Source organism: Gymnogyps californianus, chromosome 1 (genome assembly GCF_018139145.2).
Source record: "Gymnogyps californianus isolate 813 chromosome 1, ASM1813914v2, whole genome shotgun sequence".
NCBI classification, from domain to species: Eukaryota; Metazoa; Chordata; class Aves; order Accipitriformes; family Cathartidae; genus Gymnogyps; species Gymnogyps californianus.
This window is the reverse complement of record NC_059471.1, coordinates 190,658,432-190,683,235: the sequence shown is the minus strand read 5'-3', so window position 1 is coordinate 190,683,235 and position 24,804 is coordinate 190,658,432. Positions and strand designations below refer to the sequence as shown.

Sequence of the window (24,804 nt, the reverse complement as noted above, 5' to 3'; positions counted from 1 at the left end):
GAGAGAGTTGGGGTTGTTTAGCCTAGAGAAGAGAAGGCTCTGGGGAGACCTTATTGCGGCCTTTCAATACTTAAAGGGGGCTTATAAGAAAGATGGGGACACACTTTTTAGTAGAGCCTGTAGTGATAGGACAAGGGGTAATGGTTTTAAACTAAAAGAGGGTAGATTCAGATTAGATATACAGAAGAATTTTTTTATGATGAGGGCGGTGAAACACTGGAACAGGTTGCCTTGAGAGGTGGTAGATGCCCCATCCCTGGAAACATTCAAGGTCAGGTTAGACAGGGCTCTGAGCAACCTCATCTAGTTGAAGGTGTCCCTGCTTATTGCAGGGGGGTTGGACTAGAGGACCTTTAAAGGTCCCTTCCAACCCAAACTATTCTATGATTCTATGATTCTATGAAGTGATGTCAGGATTGCTATTTCCATGTGTCAGACAGCGTCCTGCCCCGTGCATAACACATGCTGAAGACTAACACTGTGCTTGCATCCTGTGAAACTCTGCAATGGAGAAGAAAATCTCATTCCCATTGTGGTCTGTTCAGTCTGTTCATTAGGACTGTCGAAGTAGCCCCTGAAGTTTTTGTGTCTTGTTTTCACTGAGTAGGAATTTAAACAGTGCTTGACCCACCTCAAAGTTTTGACTGCATGAGGAGTTAGTGGCTCTATGTACTTACTTCAGGTATTTGGGTGTGGTTTATTTCGATATGTCTTATGCTCATTGAAGCTGTGTTTTGCAGTTTTCTTAGTCATGATCATGGACTGATTATTAGGGCTGACTCCTCCTGCCCCGCTCTGAGAGCGCTTTTGTTGTCTACAGAGTCCTACTGATGGAAAAGCAGTGAGAGTGAGCAGGGAACCAAGCTCATAATTTGAAGCACACAAAGAAGGCAGACTTTTGTCTCAATTTGAGGGGAAAGCTAATTTAGAAATATCAGTAATCATAATAGACCTCACTTTTTCATTTCAGGATATAAAAAATACATGTTGAAGCCAATAAGATTAATTAATATAATAAGATGAGAAACTCATGTGCATGGAGAGTTTTGAGATAAACTGCAAGTCTTCTTTTCTGCTTTAAAAGCTCTCTGTGTGTTTGCCCATCTATAGGAAGGCATGCATGAGAAACAGAGAGAAATACATACATATGTATTTGTGTATTATATATATACTGTCTATAAATTACCATTTAAGGTTATCATTTCAGTTACTCATTCTTTACTGAACAGAAAGATGGGAAGGAGATTTTCTCTTTTACAGTTGAGTAAAGGCCAGCTGTGTTGACCTGCCCTACAGCTTGGTCATGTCCCGTTGGGGGATCTTTCACCAGCGCCATGGTAGAACTGGATCTGAAAAGAGGGCCTGTACAGGAAGAATATTTGTGGAAAAGGTCAGAATAAGAGACAAACCCACCAATAATAATAGACACTTTGATTTATAGAGAATTGTTTATTAGATTTTTTTTGTATTAATAGAATATTACATAATTACGTCATTGCAATTTATTTCAGTTCACTCAGTCACAAGGAGGAATTCTGATAAGTGTGTAACATCCAATTAGAAAAAAAAAATTAAATTCATCTTCTGAATGCTCTAAATGTCTGCCTGTCTGCCTTTGCTCTGTGGTCAGGGACAGAGCTCTCATTTGGAAGGGAGGGTGGAGGGGGAAAGGAGTAGCAGATGTCTTCAAGTTAGGCACTGCCTGCTTAGCTGTATGATATCTACACCCGTTTATGTATCTGAATTCAGAATTCCCTCATCTAAAAATGAAAACCACCATTTGCAGAGCAAGTGAGACTGCCAGAGACAACCTTTTTCATAAACAGCAGCTCTGCTTTCTCTAGAAGAATAGGAGCCACACTTAAGTAGGATTCACTGTGCCTTTGTATGTTTACCATACCTTAGATACATTTAGAAACTGTATCCCTGTTGATATACTTGTTGTGGGAATGTAAAACCTCACATAACATTTTGGATCTAAAGTAGCCCATAAATGGACAACATTATTGGTTTTGGTCTCGATCTTATTGAGTGCTATTGTTTCAGGGTTCCTACACTAAAAGATGCAGGTCTGCAAACGTGCTGTAGTTTTGAAAAATTGTCTGCATATATTAACTAGTCCTTAGCCACGTAGTCCTACTGGGCAAATGCTGCATAAGGTTGTGTGGATTGTAGAGGTAAGCCCTGGTAATTGAATAACTGGTGTTCCAGGTGGAGCCTGAGGTGGGATGCAAGTGTTTGCAGTGTCTGCTTCCCTTCTTCCGACATCTGTCTCACTTTCATGAGCAACATGATTCACACACAATTATTTTTTCCGTTAGAAAAGTTGAACAGCTGGTGCTAGCCTACATAATGGCTGGCTATTATAATGCCTTCTTTTTTTATTAACAAAAGCACTCTGAATATTCATAAAAAGTTGACATTATTTCATTAGCTGTTGCAGGTATATGAGTAAGCCTACTGAAAAGAGTATCATGCTCTCTGCTGGATATCTCCATGAATGTTTCTAAAACATGACTTCCCACAAGCACGGAGGACCATATAGCAAGGCAATTAATAGGCACTGAATGTGTATTCCCAGTCTCTCGTTTCTGCTCTCTTTCTTGTTAGTTCACAGCTGTATTTATTATTACTTCTTTCATAAATCTGTGAGATCCTAATCAAGCGCTCCAATAGATGGACAGAAATGGGTATTTGTCAAATTTCTCAGCCCTTTTCACTTCCTCAGTTTTAACAAAGAGGTTTTTATATATTGGATTTTTACCAGTATTACAGAAACAAGACTTTCAGAGTTTATTTCAAAATCAGAGTTGCACTCCGGGAGCTGAAAAATTTCCAGTCATGTTCAAAAAGCGGGAAATCTGCCACATTGTAAAGCTGGTGGTTATAACTATTGGCTAATTGTGCCTCCTGAGCAACCTGCGACGTGAGGCAGAGCCTGAAATTTTGTTCTGAGTTTGCGAAATGCATAGCGTGAGGGGTTTCTGTTATATCACAGGCTCTTAGGAACGACATGGCTACTGAGTGTCTATGCAGTGCAGCTGCAGGGATCAAGTGGGTTGCAGGTGCTGGGCTGCCAAGATGCCAGGAGGTAGATATAAGTGGTGATGATGGGCTGGAACCCCATTTCATTCCTTGCTTGCGCTCTACCACTGCTTCTCTGTGCTGCTATAATGCAATTAATAAATGATAATAAGGTTTAATGGACAGCTTTGACCTGCTGACATTTTGAAGTAGTATAAATGGGTGGAGAGTTTGTGATGAGAGTTAGGAGGTGAAAAAATCATCTTGTATTGGGCTCACAGAAGAGCTATTAGAAAGAAAGATCCATAAATCTCTGCTGTAGTGAGCATTAATCAGTCTGCGGACCTGATGCATATAAGCAAATGTCCTGGTTTTCCCATGAGCTTCAGAGTTATGCTTTCAAGAATAACTACTTTCTGAATTTTGGCCTCCTGCCCCAAGAGAGTCTTCTGCTCTCTGACCATACAGGCATTGTTGCCAGTCTCAAATACACCCTAACTCTGTCACATCCTATACTGGAAATGAGAGTGCCCATATTCAAAAGCAAATAAAAATAACACAGTAAAGATGAATCATCAGATTTTTTTCTAAATTCTGTGCTTTGCAGTAAAACTCCAACAGTTAAGGTTTGTGATTCTGTCCATTATTTCCAAGTCCCTATGCTAATTTTTATCCATTGCTTTTCCCCTCCACATGGATTAGCAGCTGCCTGTGAACTTACAGCCTGCAGATCCACAGAACATGTTGTAAGAGCTGCAAATCGATAGAAAGCAGCTGCTTAGCATCCCTACATCACCCTACACAGAGCAACACACTCACAGCACATCACTGGGGGGTGAAGCAGACATGCAGAGGGAGTATAGTGATGCTGAACATTTGTTATCTCTTCCTTGTCCTTCTTGACCGGGGTTCAATGGTTCCAGAAAATGTAACTGCTGTAATAATGATACAGCAGGAATAATTTGCAAGAACTAGACCCAGAACCTTCTTTTTTACATGTACTCTTCTCATGAACTAAATAGCCTGATCTCTTACTATGGAAATTAATTGTTCCCATGCCTCTCTCTATGTTGTCGTGCTGCTATGAGGGGCAGGCTTACTTCTAAATTCTCAGTATGACACTGTGGCTGAGACTAGGCTTTTAAAATATATATATATATACACACACACACACGTATAACAGAACTAGGTTCTAATCTCATCTCTATCTGAACTAGCTTTATATGAACTCCCAGTTATTTTAGTTGTAAAACTGGTGAATGGTTATTATCCCCCAATGTATGAAGCCTTTTTGCATCTTAATGGCAGTGAGCATTAGTGAAATATTAGGAGCAGTCGGTGGACTTGCTGGAACCACAAGTAACAGTGTCTGGGTCTGGGGTTAGCTGGGACTTGTAGCAGACTACTACTGCAGGGACTGGGAGAGGAGCCATGTCTTCCTGGGGTAGATTAATAATCTGTATTTTTTCCTACAGCAGGCTGCAAAAGCCATAAATTTGAACAGAACAGGCAGCTGTGTTCCACACAGGGGTTGGGGTCGAGGTGAAACTGTATGTAATTCATTCAGTTCTGGAGTTTTTCACATGATGGTGGTTCTGCTACTTGTATAAACAAAGCTTTTTAAATGCAAGTTTTAGGGTTAAATAGGAAAAAACGAATAACATTTTCCTAATAAGTGAAGCCAACTTAGAGATTCTTGAAATACTTTTGGGAAGCAGAGTTGACAGAAAGATATTTTGTGGACACGCTCCACCATTTCATAACAGACATGTTCTGGGCTACTAGAACTATCTACACTTCTTATTCATTAGGCCAGATCCCAGTACTCTGTTCTTCAACTCTCATATAGGTACAAAAGTGTACAGGAATAAAAAGCCCAAAATATGTATTTATTTTTTTTGTGTTGAAGACACTGACTTTAAAAAATATAAAAGTGTAATTTGTCATCAGGTGTAAGTGGGCTTGGCTGCCTTTGACTCCACTGCAGCTGCATTGATTGACACAACCTAAAGACCCAAGTCTTAATTTTTTTGTATTTCTCTCATAGTTTTGAAAGCAAAATCACTGTTCGAGTCTTTCTTTTAAAACAAAGAATGCATGCAGAAATGTGTCCTCTATGTTCATCAGACATACTGTTGAATTTGATAATCCTATCATTTGTAAGCTACATATATTGTTGCTTTAATGCATTCCCTCACTACTTTGATAAAAGCCTTAAGATGTTGCCACTAGTCCTTTGATGTTTCCTTCTGATGTCACAGTACCTCTTTTTTTTTCTTCTCTTCGAAAAAATCTGTTTTGCATAAACTTGAGCAGGCAAGACATTTCTAGTTAAGGACAGAAACATCAAGTTCTATCAATAAAAGGACAAAGTGTGAAGGTATATCCAGACTTTTATATACTCTTTTCAAGCCCTTATAGATGAAAAAATACTCTGCATGAGTGTTTACATTGTGAACATATTAGAGCAAACATATTTCACTAGTTTAAAACAAACAAACAAACCCTAGGCTGCAGTGAGTTTTCTTGTGATGTAACAATTCATTTTCTAATAAGCTGTTATAGGAACTCCGGGAGAATAAATCTTATACTGGTAAGAAAATACTTGCATGTCTAGTCTTGTCCATGAACTACCAGTCTACTAACAGGGATTAATTGGTTATCATACATGAGAAAAGACCGAATTTTTATATTTAGCTTCAAAGCTGTATGACTTATCTTGAAAAATAAAATTACGTGGTCTGTTTTTTTACTGGGAATAAGTAAGGGATTATTATTATTGTTGTTATTATTTCTAGTAGTAGTAGTAGAAGAAATGTTTCAACTAAAGGTCCCAGTGAAGAGGTGATGCCATTGTCCCAATGGGACTGAAATAATCCTTGCCCCAAAGATTTTCCAAAAAGAAAAAGATATAATAAAAGTGATAAATAAATATTATTATTCACATTTATCAAGGAAAATAGATTAAATGTTTTGCTCAAGGCTGTATAGGGAAAATGCAGCAAAGGCAGGAACTGATTGCACAGAACTCCTGAGTGCCAATCCACCGTAATTTAAATTACTGGCAAGTGTTGTGGAAAGTGATTTTCCTATGAATGGCATGACTCTTTTGCTGCATTCAGGAAGAACCCAGTGTAGTGGAGCCACAACATGGTCTAGTGATTAAAGAATGTTAACTTAAGCCAAGAAATGCCAGCTTGTCGTCTTGCATCTTCCAAGACATACATGTCCTTTGGCTAGTCAAAATGTTATGATCAATTCTCAGTAATGTCAATAGCCATAAAATATGACTTCTTTGTCATACAACCGAAGCGTGGTACACTTCTTAAGGATTTTTTTCATAGCTTACTACTGCAGGATGTCCTTGACAATTACTGCTTAAAGCTTCAGTCCTACAAGCAATTGTCCATGTGAATGTTTCCCTGAAATCAGTGAAAGCCCTTCGTAGGATAAAATGGGAAAAGTGTAGGCAGTTGCAGGATCAGGGCCTAGAAAGGTATTAGCAAGGATAAAGACATTCTTGTACCAATAAGCAGTAATTAAACAAAAACAAATAATCCCCCCACTTTCACCCCCCCACCTCAATGAGATGGAAGTAAGTAGAGACAAAGTAAGCTCCTACTCAGCTAAAGGGAAATTTGGGAATTGGAAATAAGTAGATTAAATAAAAACTATTTAACTGTGGAATCAAAAACTATGTAACCACAAAAAGTTCTAGAGGAACAGAAAAATGGAAGGAACCAAGTGATTCTTGAGAATTAATATTTGTTAAACACATTTATTTCTTCACCCTACCTCAAATCAACTACTGCTTTTGTGTCCACCTTCTATCTTCACTGTGTTGTTAAAGCTACTGAGTTCGGACTCAGGAGGACGGAGACATGGCCTTCAACTTCCACTGATCACTAGTAGAGAAGGTCACAACTCTGAAAGGTCCCTTTTTTTTTCTAATCTGCAATAATCTATATACTCTGTTTTAATACTGATGATTGATTACTGTACAGCTGTAAAACAGAATCTGGAATTTATGTCATTGATCAGAGTGTGAATGATCTCTATATACGAAGGCATATATGTAGACTTCTATTTCCTACTGCTGTGCAGGCCACTTCTTGCTGTAATCCTCTGTTTTCACCTTCTTACCAGCCTTTCTCTTTTGCTTACCCTCCACACATTTTCTTCAGAGACAGTGTTCAGATCTGAAGCCTACAGTAAAAAGACTTAGAATTTTACTGTACAGCAGTCACTGGTACCATGAATAATTTTAACTTGTCTTGCTTCTGTGCAAAGACTTTTTTCTGCATCTGTCACATCAAGGGAATCCCAGAGTGTCTTATATCAGACCTCCCAGATGGTGGGCTTTACAGGCAGGTTTAGGAAAATAATATCCATGTTCTTCTCTCTTGTAACACACACTTCTTATTATTGAAGTCTAAATCCTAGGACTACTGGACACCCCGTACACTGATCTTGAGATCTGTATACTGGGATTGAGAGAAGAAATGTTTACTATGGAGTTTTCTGTGGCTTTTACTGAATCCTCAGCCAAAAAAAAATCCCCTGGTCCCCCACTTCTCAGTATTTGAAGCATGGTTAGTAACCAAATTAGCTGTCACTCAAGGCTGCTCTTCCATGAGACACCTTTCCCCTCCCATCCATGGCAGTTTTTGCACAGTGGACACACGCCTTGCACACTTTGACATAATATCTATTTCAAATAAGTTTCTGTGTACATTCTCTAAACAGTGAAACTGTACTGCTGTTACTGCCTTCTTGTCTATGAGGGAGGATAGACTGCTTTAATGAAGCAGTTAAAGCTTTAAATTATTTGCCTGCCTATTCACTCTCTGGTCCAAAATTTGCCATCTTGAAGAAAACCCTAGCAACAAAACAACCAGATCTACTTTGAATCCATACGATGATCAAAAACCCTGCTGGGAATATCACTGTTTCTTGTTTTGTTGGTAGTCTTTTGTATGAATCCCAGTCCATGCTGGCAAAGGACTTTCTGGCTGATGTACTCCTGTGGTCTCTTCAGCTTCAGGTGTAACATCAGGACCCTTTGTTCTGTGCAAATGCAGAAAGTGAGCTAATCAGGATTTTCTACATCCAAGCTTGTTTTTGTGTTGAGCACATTCTATTTCTTTGTTTTGTTTAATAGTTAAGCATTTCTTCTACATAACCACCCAGGACATTTTCTTGTGCCGAACTGGGAACTCCAATCCTTTATGTTTATTATGGCAGCACTGCTTCATGCTGCTTACTGCCAGGGCTGGTTTTAGACTTGGCACCTAAGTAAACTATCCACTAGAAAACTGGAATAGGGTCTAAATTTCTTCTTCTTCTTACGTTCCAGCATTCTCTGGTTGTTATTGTTTTGTCTACTTCCCAGCTTGTGTAATTGCCTTATCTTGGTTTTCCTTTTCCTCTTTTAAGGTTGTTTAGTTTTCGTTATGATGACAGACTCATCTTTCTTTTCTTTCACAGTTTTATTCTACCTATTTTCTTGGTGAATGGCTTTATTTTTGCTTTCAAGTATTCTGGCTAGGAATAGAGGGATACCCAAAATACCTTCTAAGTAGAAACTGAACTTAATGTTCTTTGCATTGCTTAGCCTTCTGACAGCTTTTTATCAAGCCTTATTTTTTTCTACTTAAATTATCAGCCTAATCTAGCCAGTTGGTCTAACTTTTCTAATTTTTCTTAGTCATAGTGTTTTTCTCTTTCATAATCATATTAAACCCAGTTCTCGTTTTGTGCCTATTCATCATGAGTCAGCATTTCCTGCTCTTCCCACTACTCTGAACATTGCCTCAAAGCTTTCCAGCAAATAGGAGGATAATGCCATCTGCAAATCTCAGGTGACTTGAGTATTCTCCGTTGATATTGCTATGCTTAGTTTCTCATTCAAGGTTTATAGAGACCTTTGTGTAGGAGAAAAGGGGGTTGGTGATATAATTGAAAAGGACCTTTTCACTTACCTTGTCAAATGCAAATTTCAACTCAACTGCACTACAAATGTTTTTGAAGAGAGTAAAACTACAATAAGGTAAAGTGTACCTGTGGAAGTGAAAACGAAACTTTAGTAGTCGACATGAAAATCTTGCTTCAGGAATTGAAAATGTGGGTTAAATTTAGCTGGGCTGGAGACTCATGGATTAATGTGACAAGCTAAATTCTTCTGCTGGAGATCCAGCTGTGGGGAGGAACAGCAGGAATTCTGCACTTCAAGTAGTGGGATTTCATAATCTTTAGGGAAGGATACTCTTGCCCATTATAGAGACATGCTGACTGTAACAGTGAGCTATGCACTCGTGCAGCTGTGGTCAAAGAAGGAGCAACAAGGCAAACGAACAGCTCAGAGACCAGCACAGCTACAGTCTGAGGCCACGTTTATCTATGCTGTCCTTTCTGTCAGTTTTCTGTAAGAAAACCTTTCCTGCTCTGGCAAGCATTTATTCATCTGTTAATTCAGTGGGATGGTCCTGAGGGCCACCAACGTAAGGATAAAATCTGGACTTGACTGAGAAAAATAAGAGTGTTACCAAAATGTAACTGTCTTTCTTACATATATGCTCTGCATACAGCTAAGGAAAAGGTGATAAGCCCAAGTAAATCTCAGTAAATTGTGTTGTTAAACTGCTTTGAAACAGTGCTGAATAAACTGGGACTGTGAACTGGGTTGAGAATAACCCTGGTGTTCGATGTTGAAGATAATTAGCTCATTCTAGATTATAATAATAAAAGACTGTAATAGGAAGAGTTCTGCCTCTGTGTTTAGGCTTTGTGGCCTTTTGAATGGCAACAGTGATGACAGACTGACAAAACGATTGAAGGGAACTGCTAACATGGCCATACTACTATGCTATTGATTTCTTTCAGCATCTATTCTTCAGTTAATAATGCATTTAAGACACTGATAGGAAGTTTCTTCCCTTAGAAGTGCTGTATCATTTCTTCTTCTTTAACTGAAATTCCAGCAAGAGTTAAGGAAATACCCTTATGAACCACTTCTCCTTTCTTTCCCTCAAACCAACTGGATATACACAGTGACATACATTATTCATGGCCAGATTTGTACTAGTCTTTTCTTGTTTGTCCTGCTGTGTTCGGGTACCTGGGCTCTGGGGCAATGCTGTTTTGTAGAGGTGATAAAACTGATAGAAATCCAGCCACTGCTGGTAGGTAACTATGCTGGCAAACCAATGTTTCTGCGCTTAACTGTGTGATGAAAATCAGGCTAATCGGTTCTTGCTTTATTTTGCATACGTGACGGAATCACGGGTTTATCTGCCATCTTCTTAAGGCAGACCAAAGAGACTACCGTTTGCCTTCTTTCCATAACATGGCCTACTGATTATGCTGATAAATGCTAATTAACTCACTTGATAATTAAATAAATCTGTTAATACTAATAAACTCACTTACTAAATCTTAGTGTTACCATTCACAGCACATCATTTTGTTGCAGTACAAATACTGTGACATGTTTTCCTGCTGAAAGTTCTGTGGCAACGTGCTGAAGACTCTTTAAAATACTGTTGTTGTTATTATTATTAAATATTCTTACTTTCAACTAAAAAAATTAATTTTGGGGGCAGAAAGATTTCACACAGATACATAGCTATGACAATCATCTTTCTAGGCAATTCTAACTTATTTTTAACTTGTACATTCCTTTCCACATTAGGACCATTGCATTTGAAAGACTTGTTCTGTACAATACAGCTTATAATTAATGCTCTTAATAATGACTTACCAGTAGTAATCTTTAATTCCATATTCACACAGAACTCTCATTTAAACTAAGTGGGAGTTTCTCTTGATTAATCCCAGTAAAATCAATCACCTTTTGTTAATTAACATGTTTTTATTTAGTGGATAGTGGCTGAAAACTGTTGAGTAGTTTGAGATTACCCTAATATCACTCCTCCAGCTCCTACTCTGTAATGTCTGCTAAGTGCATAAATGTTTTTTGTACCTGAATTGAAATGGAAAGGCTGTAAAGTACAACTCTAAGACTGAAGGACATGTACTTGTTTCTGCTAGGCTGCCTTTTGTTTCTATTATTGTGTTTTTACAGCAGTTCTTCTTCTAAAGGTTTTTAAATTCTGATTTCAGAATTTAAGTAATTATAAAAGGAAATGAATTTTGATCTGTTGTACATTAGAAATTGTATTAATATCTTGTCTTTTTTTTTTTTTTGGTTAATTGAGTTACTGCTGAATGGAACATGTTGTGAACTAAGATTAGTTTAAATACACATTAAAAGGCAAGACTGCTTGCTCAGTCCAGTACGGAAAGTACCAATTATGCTATTTTTGTGAGATTTCCAGTCAACTGCAGAGTACAGCAAAACATACGTGTTTGGAGCCTTGCACTCTGTAAGTGTTCTCTGAATGAATTCTTGGCTCCCTTTCTCCTCTTTAGCAGATATTCATTAGTGTTAGGCTGAAAAGTATCTTTTCAGACTCAAACATGCAAAACTATAGTTCAGAAAAGACTTGTCAAAATAAATTATACAATTTTAAGTAAAAATTTATATTCATTATAATTTCTGGTAATATTAGGTGTTTTTTCACTAACAGCTAGGCTCTTTATTTAACTTTTATTTGTAAGAATAGTGACAAACATAAATCCTATGAAATTATTAAAATATTTCAAGGACCACATAATTACTGCACTGTAAATCCACTGTTACTACTCTCAGAACATAAGTGGAAGTATATTGCCAAAAGAATATACTGATTTGTAGCTGGTGTTCAAGTACTGAAGGTACTGTTTGCTAATCCTATGCACAGCAAGCCAACAGCATCCTGAAGCATGAACGTGGTCAGACTCATTGCCACTTACAGCCATAAAACATATTTGAACACAAAATGGACGAAGTGGATCTAAAAAAATGCTCTTAACAACTGATATGAAATATTTTTTGTTACTTTTTTCTGATACAGCTATCCTTGATGTGCCATTCCTGTTTTTGACGGAAAAGTCACCTACTGCTGTCAGCTAACCCAGTCTGCTCCCCTTGTATGAAAGCACACTTTGTGGCCAGATCCTAAGCTGGCTCAAAATGATGTTGCTGCCTTGATTTCACAAAAATCGTGTTGTGAAACTGAACCTAAGATGCCTACTTTGAAAGCTTCCCCCCTTGCCCTCTTTATCATTCCGAGACTGAGGAAAGCAATAGAAAGCACTTTTCTTAGGCTGAAGCTGGTTTTGTCTGTGTCTTTACAGAAGCTATAACCCTTCACAGACTTAAAATAACTTGTCCAACAGATTAGCCTCCCTGATGTGACTACCTCACCAAACCACCTTATGCCACCGGCTTTGTTTCCTCCGTTCTTGCAGTGCATGGGCTGGGGGGTGCACACCTCGGTACAGTTTGTTTTCAAAATGAGGGAGGACTGAAACACACAAAAAGGGATTAGTAATAAGCGGTGCTGTCATCTGGTGGTGAAATTGTTACCACTTTTAACAAACTGATCATGCTTTTCAACCAATACAGTTCACTTTTTTGAGGAAGTTGATGTAGTCCCTTTGGCATACAGTCATGAATCGTTCATATTAGAAATAGGCAAACCCAGTGGTTTTATCCAAAATCACTAGACCTTTTGAACTTACTCTTTTTTTGAAGAAGAACAGCATGCCAGAGGTAAGCTTACTGTGTTCAGGTCTTGTCTTTTTCTTCTTTAGCTTGTGCTGCCAAAACACGACAAAGTTATTGGAAAGCACGTTATAAATGTTATTATTTGTGTGCAAACACTACTTGTCCAATGGAATGAAGAAGTAAGGACAAAAAGACATACTCCTCCCTCAGAAATATCAGTATACTCAAATGCCAAAATACTATTTTCTCTTCTTATAATTTTACCATCAGTACTTTTTTCCACATTGTATTTGATGTCCATATCCTTACATACCAGGAAAATACACTTTTTAGATCTAGCTTCTAGGATTGTTTTGCTGTCCGTAACTGAACAGATGGGATATTACTACCATCATTGCGTCTCAAATGATACAATGTCTACTCACCTGGGGAGCCAGAAAAAATGCGTAGCAAACAATGGGAAACTTGTTACTCCATGCTCCCTCTTCATACTTTTTAAGGCTGACTTTTCTCTGAGTTCTCTTAACCTTTAAAGTGAGATACAAGTGAGAAAATGACAGTTGTCACATGAAAACAATTAGAAATCAAAGAACAAACCAGAGTCTTTTGAAACTATTCAGGAATTTACTAAAGTAGCCGTCACACCAGTGATCTTTCTTCTTTTGGTTCATTCATTTTGAAGTTTAGCCACCTGACTTTCTCATCTACACGTAAAGGTAGTACACATACCTACTGGTTGTCTCCAATGTTAGACCTATATTCCAAACTTTACTTATGGATAACAAAATAGGTGATATGGATCTTCATAATACAGTAATCTTTTGTCTTTTCTGAGTGTTTTCATCTGAAGTTAAATAGTTAAAAATGCTGACATTAAAATATAAACTTTTATGTCTGCAAGCATTTTCATTATTCCTGATCCTTGTGTCAGCCTGTGTTATATGAATCCTATATTTTGGAGTAGATTTCTTTTTGACATATGACATTTGTCAGAAAATCTTGAATTTCTGAATAAAATACATCATTCTACGGATGTCCCATGCTGCTATAACTGTAATTTTTATGGATCTGTGCTAGTTGTTGCAGTTGACAAATACAGAAGAACATTTAATGCTGCTATTTTGTTTCTTCTAAAAGGACCGAACAAACTGCACTGATGGAAGTTCATTAGCAGATGATTTTTAACTAAAAACCAGATGATTGTACTTTCCATATTCAAAACTGATTTTCCTTGAATACATTTTTGACACCCTCTTCTCTATTTAATAGCATCTTACTAGCTGACCTAATTTGAATAACTTCTGGAGATAGAGACAAGTAGTTAAGTAAAGGTATCAAGACCTAGCTCTTTAAACATAGCTAGCCGTACAAAAGGTTTCTGTCCATTCTTCAAATGCAAGAGTCACATTCACTGTCCTTTAATAACACCAACAATAAAGAGGAACTGGAACAGTAAAGATTTATTATATTCACAGATCTCATGAATCAATGAGAGCATGGACAGGGTCACTGTGCAGAGTCAAAGTAAAGATATTAGCTGGGGTTTCATAATTTGGTTGTGGTTCGTTGTTATGCTTGTGTGGCCTATTAACTGTAGTGGTTGGTTTTATTCACAGTTTAGATTTTTGGCTTAAATTCTAACTTAAATCAATGGGATAGTTTTGCAAAAATACTTCCTGTAGTTTGCTTTGCTTAACTTTATAGGCTGTTTTTGCAGTGCAATGTTAAAAACTTGAGTCTTTTCTGCTAGTGAAGACCACAAAGTCATCGAGACTCGTTGTTATTTTAAAACATGACAAGCTGGCCTTAAGACCTTAGGGATCTTTTCTTCAGAAGTCAAGCTGGTGATGGATAAGGAGCCATCAGAGCTGTGTGTATCTTAACTGCAGGAGTTCAATTAAGAAGCCAAGAGTGTCTCAGGTATACCGGCGCAAATGGAAGTGCTTGCTTTGATAATGTCTCTGTAGCTGCTCAGTGCAGGTAGTTGGCTTCCCCCAACTCATTTCTGATTGCACAAGGAGGTTAGCACAGAGGAATACCTGAAAGGACTGAGCTCCATCAATGCTCAGTGAGTGCTAGAGAATACCACAATGGGGAAACGCTATCAAAATCCCTGTGTCTGCACGGGGATTTGACAGGAAATGGCTAGCTGTAAGATCTAGCCTCTAATAGCCACAGTCCTGAGAACTCTGCTGCCTTTCTTTCCCTGAGAGAAATGCTGTTCCGCTGTCTATGCTGTGCAGAGAAAGTTTCCTTACCCAACACTGGTTTCTGCAAAGTCTATTCTGCAGTTCTTTTGCTCCCACATTCCTCTTGCTTTTCATAATGGTTGGCAGTGTGATGGAGAATTTCCGATTGCTCCCATCCTACGCCACATTTATAATTATCATCAGCTATTTTTAGACATGGAGATACCAAATACAGAAGCAGTAGTCATTGTTGAAGACATGGCCCTTGTCAAAGAACTTTAGAATGTTTCTTCTTCAGTCTCTTCACCCTTGAAAGAACATTCACAAGTTCCTGATGAATATGATGTCAAAGGTTAAATAAGATGAAAAATAGTGCATTAGAGTCACATGAGAATTTTTTCTTAACTTGAAAGCTACCGTAAGGCATCAACTAAACACAGCTGTGAGCTGCCAGACTGGATGTCTTTTGCTGTGTATTCTTTCTTCATGCATATTAATGGAGAAGGTCTCATCTAGTCAGATCAAAGTTCCAATAAGAAAAATATTCACATTTAAAAATTAATTACTGTGTTTAGCTTAAGTAATTAATTGACATAATCACACACGCTTTTATAAACTAAACATTAAAGTGAACAGCTACATTATTTGGTGATAGTTTTTAAGATAGAACAGAAATGTATAATTGCTAAGTTAAATCAAAATTTCATTTTACTATGAAATAATTTCACAAATACGCTTTCCTCAAAAAGTTTAATAGAAAGAGCAAGACAAACAAACAACTGATGTTCATTTGTAACAGAAGTTAAAAAGGATTATTTCGTCACTAAAAAAGCTTTTTTTCCTAACCCTTAAAATCCATTTGAAAATCCTCAGAAATAGAGCTAAAATAGTCTGTGTTGTGACTGTGTTTCTTATCTTAAAATGGAATTAGACTTTTTGGGTACTTACAGAGCATTTTAATAATTAAAAAGTTCATAATTAGATGCTTATTTTCTGGTACAGTGGCTGAAAAGAACATGAAGCCCCATAACTCAAACAGTTTCAGAGAGGTGTTGTGTTCAGGACTAATGATAAATGATGTGATCCCATCAGGGTGAGAAATTTTACTTCAAAAGCTATTAAAAACACTGGAACAAATTAACATCCAGCATAAATGGCAAACTGTAATGAAGTCTACTGAGTTCTGTCCAGTATACTATGACCATATTTAAGCATACTATTTTGTAGCAGAGATTTAAACATTTATTAAATTCAAAGTGAATATTCGTCAAAGAAAAAGTTGCTAGTATAATAGCTAGTTCTCAGATCCAAAAATCCATAAAATTTAAACACAGAAAGGGCTATTAGACTACTCATTCTAATTTCTCGAAAATCACAGGCTTTGTATTCCATTCAGTTATTATCCTAGTACTCAGCTTTGAGTCCAAGAATGTGTTTGATAAAAGTATATCTTGGATTTGGCTAATGCATCTCTTCCAGAAAGTCATTGACTCATAGTTTGAAGAAAACAGCAGTTAGAGCATTTTCTATTGAGTATTTCACTGTTTATTCACACAATTTCAGATATGAGGTTGCCTAACAGCTTGTGGCCAGTGGCTCTTGCCATGTTTTCTGTGCTAGCTGGAAGATCCTGTCACATTCAGTATCTCCCACAAATTTCACAAATTTCAATTTGACAGCAAGAACATAGCTGAGTTTCATTGTTCTTATTGAAACACCCTTTTCTTGATCTTCAGTTACTTCCATAGTTCTTTTCTGCATCCTTTCAATTTTTTCAACAGTGTTTTAAAAATATTTAAGGTAGAAATATTTTTAGGATTCCATTATTGATCTCTCCTGAGCCATAAATAAAAGCAGAGAAAAGCAGGCTTCTATTCACTACTTCCTTTATGCCATTTTCCCTTTCTTGCTATAACATCACCTGGACACTCCTGCTGAGTTGCTGGTTTATTATGACCCCAAATTCTTTACAGACTCATTGCTTCCAGTGTTTTCTCCATTCAGTTTTCTCCACTGTTGCATCCTGTCTTTCTTCCTCCAGCATATGCAGATGTGTATTTGACTGACTGGGAGCACATTTTCTTTCAATGGGATTACTACTCTACAAAATATTTATTCTTCTTAGTTGGTTTTATTTTTCATTAGTCCCAAATCACTGATGGAAATGTTGAGTAGTACAAGACTGAAGAGCCCCTCTTGCTGATGCCAAGCCTTTGCTGATTACTTTCTTATGCATGTTCGTTAGCCAATTCTTAATCCAGTTAAAACACGCTTTATTGATATTGTGTAGTGCTATATTTTTAATTAGAATATTGAATGATACTAAGTCAAAAGGCACACAAAAGTTGAAGTATGTTATATCTACATCGTTACCTTTGGCAACCTAACTTGAAATTTCATCAAAGAGCAGAAGTAGATTTGTTTGACAAGGCTTATTTTGCACAGAGCTATGTTGACTAGCATTAATTATATTCCTATCTTTTAATAATTTATTAATTGAATCTCTTTTCAGTTTTCCTATTATTTCTCCCAGGACTGATGTTGGGCTAAGCAGCCTGGGAGTACAGATATCACCTGCTTGCCCTTAGTGGAATACCAATACAAGACGTAGCACTGCTACTTACTGGAATATCATTGACATTGTTCATGCCTCCTTTAGGTCCCCTAAATATGGCCTCTTTCTTACTTTTGGCATGCTAAGTATTCTTTTACTAATAGAAAAAAAATCCCATCAGCAAATGTGGAAGTAAAATAGTTTATGTAAATAAACTACTGAAGGCCTAGTTAAGCCATTGTGCAATATGTTAGAAACGAAAGTAAAATTAGTGTGAATGTGGGAAAAGATGTTACACAACCCTACCGCAGTTTTACAACATGACGATGTGTGCTGAAATTAGAAAGAGCAATTGAAGAAGTTTGAATATGCATCTGTAATTCTGAAAGGCTGTTAGGTTCTTGTTCTCAGAACTGGCTTGTCAGTGAGATATAAAACAGAAATAGGTACAGTCAGTTACATGTGCATTGGGATCTTTTCTGGATTACAAAATCCATCTCAAAGTGTTCATTTCTATTCTAGCTTTGTTCTGGTGGAATTATAGTATTTGAGTTTGGGCTGGATGCTTTTGAATCCATGCATGCTTGATGTTTCTGGTTCTGAATAGGCTTGAATTTCACCATGATTAGGAAAGCCAGATAACAGAGAAAAGCAGTGCCTAGGAGGGAGCGGATAATCTATTTACTGTTGAACTTTATGCTGTCCTTCACTCCTTGAATAATCTGAAATAATTAGCATTTAAAGTACATGGCCAAGCCGCTGCAAGAGAATGCCTGGGAGGAGAACCAGCACTTCACCTGGGCAAATTTGTCACCTTATTACACCTTGCACACGCAATAGCCAAAAGAGCCTATATAACTTCAGGAGCACTTGGCAGGAAGGGTCAGGTCACTGACTATACCGAGAGCTAGAGCAGATGTGCCAGTAGGACAACACTAAGTCCTGGGCTGTGTCTGCAGCTTGTTTGAGTCAGGATCTGGATCATCAGGTGGCCACTGAGTGCCTGTTTCTGCTAGGGATTCCCAGAAATCAGGCATGTCAACAAGGAAGGTCATCCATTTCACAAAAAAATAGGAAGGTAGAGAGACATTTAATAGAAAACGGTCTGCTGAGAGCTAGAAGATATGCTTTATCAAATCACACTGCTTAATTTGTGTCAGAGACAAGAACCCAGGTTCCATGGAGATGCCAGCTTCTTGGATGCTCTACCCTGAAAACCATCTCAGGGTCTTCCTTTAAAGCTGTCCTGCTTTAAACAAATGATTAAATATTCATTGACCCAGAGAGAGAAGAAAAAGAAGGTAAACCTATATTCAGACTGCTGTGGCAGTAAAGGGTGTGTCAGCATCAACGTTGCAGGTCCCTGGTCCAAAGAAGCTTTAATGATTTTATATATGGGAGGACTCCTAGAATGGAGACAATCAGAGACCCTTATGTTAAAATTTCACAGTCTCTGACAAAATGTTCTCACATGTTATGGGAACTCCTCAAAAGATGAGGAATTAGAAAATTAGTCTCCCAACACTGCTGGAGGATACTGTACTGGGATTATTGGGCAAAATAAGGATGCTTCTAATCTGAAAAAAATTTTTTTTTCAATTTTTTGTGGAAGGACCTTATCTGGTGGATCTAAGACATGCACGTGATCAAGGTCTCTAAGCAGCTAAGTGCATGTTGATCTGGGCTGTTTTACTTGTGGGATTACTTATGTGTGGGAGTGATCTTTCAGTTCTTTTGCTTTTTGCATTTATTTCACTGAACCCCTAACCTGACACCATTTTTTCCCCCGACTTAATAATGATTATCCAGAGTTTCAATATTTGGACTACCAATTCAAATTTCCCTCGCTATTTCTAGATTTCTTTTGCTCAGGGCCTTGTCCAGTCAAGTTTTGAAAATCTCCAAGGATGGAGATTCCACAGCCTCTCTGGGCAACCTGTGCCAGTGCTTAGCCACTCTTTTTACACCATTGAAAAGAAGCTCAAAATCAAGTCAATGTTTAATATTTGTAATTATGATAATAGTTATTTAAAAGAGTTTATTTCATCTGAAATTTTCAGAAAACCTAAACTGAAACTTAGCCTAATACTACTGATACAATAAAATAGAAGTCATCCAGCATCCCAGTGGAGAATAAACCAATCATGCTTGGCATTTGACACTGGACTATCTGATTTCAAAAAATTATTAAGTTTTGAGTTTCTGCTTCTATTTCATACATGTTGCATGGGCAGTTTTAACAGTAATTTCTAATTTTTGAGAGCTTGACTTGCAATCAGTATTCCTTTAGCATAGCATGACTTTTTTTCCCCATTTATTATACACTAGGAGCATGATTATAGGATTCCAGCTCTGCTTCCTCTTTACATAGTGGTTTGACTTTCAAAAGTGCTTTACTTCTTATTATTAGCATTGACTTCTAAGACTTGTTTAGATATACAAAGATGATCAGGGATTGCAACTTTAGGTACTTTTTGAAAATCAGGGCATAGATCCATTTTCAACCTCAATGGTTCTGCTTTGTAATAACTGCAACTGGCACAGTAAAGGGGATGGAGAGGTTTGCAAAACCATAGCAACAGGTCCTATCTGCGAAGCTTTAAATTCTTTTCCTGTTGTGGAAGTTCAGGACAGTACTGACAGGATATAAGCCCTGAAAGAATATCATACAAAATAAGCACTCTTGATGGATAAACTTGATTTTTTACTTAGTCAGCAGTTAGCTGATTGTCTTTCACAGATCCTCCCCTTGCCCAATGGGATGGCCCTGTGGTGGTTCACTAGGAAATCAGGCTGCACAGAGGTTTTGGTCTGCCACTAGCAATCTGAAGTCTAGAGAAAGCAAAAAGCAAGCCATTGACTTTTCAGTAATCTTCTTGTGGCAGAACCAACTTCCTCATTAAAATTCCTTATTAAAAACAAATTTTAAAACAAGGTAGTACAGACTTTGGACACTGCAAATTTCTTATCTTTCCCATTTAATTTGAAGATATGTGATATTCTGTATTTCATGATTCAGGTAGGCTTGTAGAATTTCTAAGAAGACATCCATTTATTACTCATTACGGAGTGATCATCAGCTTCATGTAAGAGAAAAAAGTAGTCGGGGTGAAATGCAGTAGATGCATTTGTAACCTATGCATTGATCCCACTCCCATTTATTCCATGTGAAGAAGCTGTGCTTTCAAAGTTGTTGATTACAGTACTCTGCACTGCTAGAAAGAGATCTTCATCAGTTTAGGCAATGCAAGGGTCTGGGTAGTGGTCACTTTGCGTGGATTCATTCAATGACCTTAGAGTCCAGCATAAGCACGAAGTGTCTGTGGGTGGTTCTGCAACAGCAGCAGAAAACAAAGGTGCACAGCAAATCCCTGCTCTGGCCATACAACGGGACATATTTTCTTTCCCTCAGCACATTGCGTTTCGCCCAAGATCGATACTCTGGTTAAACTGGCATGCAGTAGATTTCGTGTTTGGATTCTAATTTAAGAAACTGCTTGAGTGTCTAACTTTCAATATGAGCTTACGTCTTACTGAAGCTGAAGGAGTAAATAGATGCATAAGTATCTAAATGATTTGGGACAGTTTTACATGTATCCTTATACATGATAAATCACAGCTTAAATTAACAGTACATTATACACTTTCTAAAACTAGCACAAAGGTCTCAGTTAAGACAAGTAATATCATGATTTAAGTAAATCCCAGATACACATGTAGTTTTTAATACCTTACATGGGATGCCTACCTTCCTAACATAAAACATGGGAAAATCTAAACAGTGTATTTAAGATTTTATATCAATATTTTAATGGAATATTATTTAATAACTTTAAGGCTTACATCAAAATAATTAATATTATATTCATTACTGCATGGCTTAATCTTTTTTATATGACTAGAAAATTAGTTTAAAGAAACATAATTAAAATAATTCTAGACATGCCACCATAACATGATTAAAAATAAAATAGGTACTGCAATATTGTACAAAAATATAGCTCATTTAAATGCAAACCCCTTTTATGGGCTATTTATCTCTGCTTATGTATGTTAGGGGAATTAAAAAGAAGTTTGTTTAAATGACTGAATTTTTTTTTTTTTGGAGAAAAAAGGGCTGCAAAGCAAGTCTTGCTATTATTTAACAAATATTAATCATGCTTACACAGAGGCCACTTGAGAAAAATTTATTACAAGAAATTTGTGACCAGTCATGCCATAGGAAGAGGAGAAAGCCACAGGGCTGAAATGACAGTAAGGTTTGTGTATGGAGCGCTCCTCTGGTAGTTATATTGCAGGAATGTGACATTGATCTGAAATGGGAGCTGTTTGAAGTAGCAGCTGTCAATCTCTGTAATCAAAGGATGACCCAAAGTCTTAGTCAATTAGCCATTTTGGCATGACCACTCAGTTTATAAAGTCCTACCAACTCAAAAAGTGATCTGTCCTCAAGAGGCACTTCAAGAAGACTGCGCTGTTTGAGGACACTGAACAGTCATCCAGGACTATAGCTTGGACTCTTTATTTTGTTGTACAGGGTTTTTTTGCAAAAGTACGGCAATGCCTCATTTAACTGACTGTACTCATTATAAGGTGAGCCAAATGTGCATTTAGATATGAGTGAATGTCTGCTGCTGTTGATATTACTTAAGTTGGTTGGATTATGTTTTTCTTTACACATGTATTTATTCTTTTAAGTACAAAAGAGTAAATACACTGTAGTATTAATTTTAGAGTACATATATGCTTGTAGATTTGATTGTAACGATCAGTGATTTCAACAGAGATCATTATTAAATGAGAAGAGAAAAATGTGTAGCATACTTCTGGTCTCTTCTCAGGATCATGTTTATTTTTTCTAATTCTATTTTTCTTTGATAATTATTCAGAAGGTTTATTCAGCTGTGTTAGGGGGAAATAGTACACAAATAAGAAATGTGTAAGGGTGCAAAACTGAAAAAAAAGATTCAAAGTTAATAATAATTCTATTCAAGTGTTATTAAAGCTGAATCTATTGTTTCAAAGTTTTTTAAGTGAACATATGGACAAATACTGGTAACAGTAACTTGAAACTTTAGCACTTATTTCCATTCCTTCCCAGGTACAAACACACTTGGAAAATCAGTCTAGATACCACATACAGCAAAGCCAGAGGCACCAGGTGAAGCAGTACCTGACCCTCGATACCAAGCTGTCCAGCCAGACGCTCTCCCTGTCCCACTCCCACACAATCCAGCCTGCGGGAGTGACCTCCATTTTAAGAAACGGACACATGCCTCCCGTCAGTGATATTGGCACACCAGAAAGCCCCGTTACCAAGCTGCTGGCCCTTGGAGGCGAACACGAAAATGCGGTAGGAGAGGGCTGGTGAAAGGAGTGGGGAAATGGGCTTTGCATACTTCTACAAAAAAGTTACATGACCCACCTTGTATTGGTAGGGGGCAAGAGATGACTTTCTTTACTTTCATGAGGCCTTCAGTTGCAGTACTTGCTCCTTGAATCCTTTTAGATTATGTGGGTTATTCCCTTGAATGCCTGTGAATAGCTTATTGCATGATCAGGCTTCTAAATTACTGCCAGTTAAAATGTACTGTTGCATCTTTTTATCTATGTGTCATATATTGCTGTACGTTTTTTGAATACGTACTTTGCAATGCAAAACTTTTTTTTTTTCAGATGAGAGTTATTTCTGTCTAAGAGTATTATCCTAGCTGCATAACAAAGTTAAATACTGATTACCTGAAAGATGTAAGTGAAAGAATTGCTCATTCATTTTTCAGTTAGCTGATATATTTATACATGGGTTATCTTGGGTAAATTGGCATAGATATGCTAACTTTAGTGCCACCATCGATTTTAATAGAGGTACAGCTATTATAAAATGTCAGATTCTCAGCCAGTGTGAGATGTAGATCATTACGGCCTTTAATACTTCAATAGATTTCAAAAGAGACTGCTTATTAGGTAAAAGGGGAATTCCTACAGAAATGAGAAATGAAGATGCTGTATCATATCTTGGGCTTTAACAGAACAGAAGAATCTTACAAATACACTGTGACCCATTTGAGCATTTGGATGTTATGCAGCTAAGCATGAGGGAACTGAAAAAAATAAACCCGACACTTCCTGGAGAGCTTATCTGGGGCCCCTCCATTCCTTCTGCATTGACAACTGACATTTTATGTCAGGTTTATGGATTACTGGAGCCACTAATCTGCAAAGATTATTTTAGATGGCCTTTGTGGAGGCCTTTGTGGTCACCTCTGTGCTGACAAGTGCAGTGTGCTGGAACCTTTCTCAGGCACTTTGGGTATCTGACCAGGAATAACTGGTGCCCATCCTTGTACCACTCTCTGTCCCGGAGAGCAAGATGGCTGCTTGTAAACCACTCGCCTGAACTGTGCCTGGTGATGACTGGGAGAGTGATAGTTGGCACTGGCCAAAATCCTCACAGGCCTCTTTCCAGTGATTTGAATAATCCCATCCCAGTGCTTCAGGGAGATGACTTGCACGGTGTAATTTTCTAGTGCAGATGTGCCCTGTGGTTCAGTGTAAGCTATAGTTATATTAGTAAATAACATAGAGCCAACACACAGGTTGGTGCAGTGAACGGTAGTCATTCATATTGTCTAATTGCTGGCATTTCTTGGCATCCTTTTGGCCCTGACAGCACTTTCCTAGATAAGTCTGGGCACAACTCCTGGGACAGCACGTCTGGTTTTTAGAGAGGGAGAGGAGTGAACCTATGAGCTGTGCTGGGCCATGTGGCCTAAAAGTCTGTGTTAAAAGGTCCCTGGCCTGTGTGACACTTTCTTTCTTTGCATAGGACCCTCTACATTTCCTTCAGCTACAGCTCTTCAGACAGCTCCCAAGAGCTGCTTGAAAAGCCTCAGAGCATGAGTCAACTGCTCCTGCAGATGGTAGAGTTAACAGTGACAGCTTCATCACGGGATCTTTCCCAAAGTTATTTTGTGAACGGAGCCAGACCAAAATTATCATTGAAAACTCATGCTGTACCTTGTCCAAATCTATATATGTCTATATGTCTGCAAAGTATTCACTGTTTCATCCCAAGTAATTAATTAGCTATTCCATCTGCTTCAGTAGTTTTTGATTCAGGTTAGAACAAGGGTGGGACCAGAAGGCCGTCTGGAGAAGTATCCAGTGTACTGCCAAACACAACACAAACCTCTGCCTGCTGAATCTTAAGAGCAGTGTGTAACACCAAATCTTGAGTGACTCACGCTCTTGCAGAACCACAGGTTCCTTTCAGCCTTCCTGCACCAATGCAACAATACACTGTGGATATGACACATTTGATGAAGGTGACAGATCACAGTTACAACTTAGCAATGCACTCCTGTCATCTGATCTTGGTGTTGCAATAAGGGGTTAAAAAAGGGGAATGGGCTGGTGTTTGGGAGGAA

General features: G+C 37.8%; 1 protein-coding gene across 1 annotated transcript in view; it reads left to right on the top strand.

Annotated features, from left to right (window-relative positions):
* Nucleotides 1-24,804, top strand: part of TFEC (transcription factor EC) — a 97,552-nt gene that overhangs the window by 35,964 nt on the left and 36,784 nt on the right. Inside the window, exon 2 of the mRNA XM_050906228.1 lies at nucleotides 22,479-22,730. Within this exon, the coding sequence (XP_050762185.1) occupies nucleotides 22,479-22,730 (252 nt within the window). The remainder of the gene's footprint in view (nucleotides 1-22,478; nucleotides 22,731-24,804) is intronic.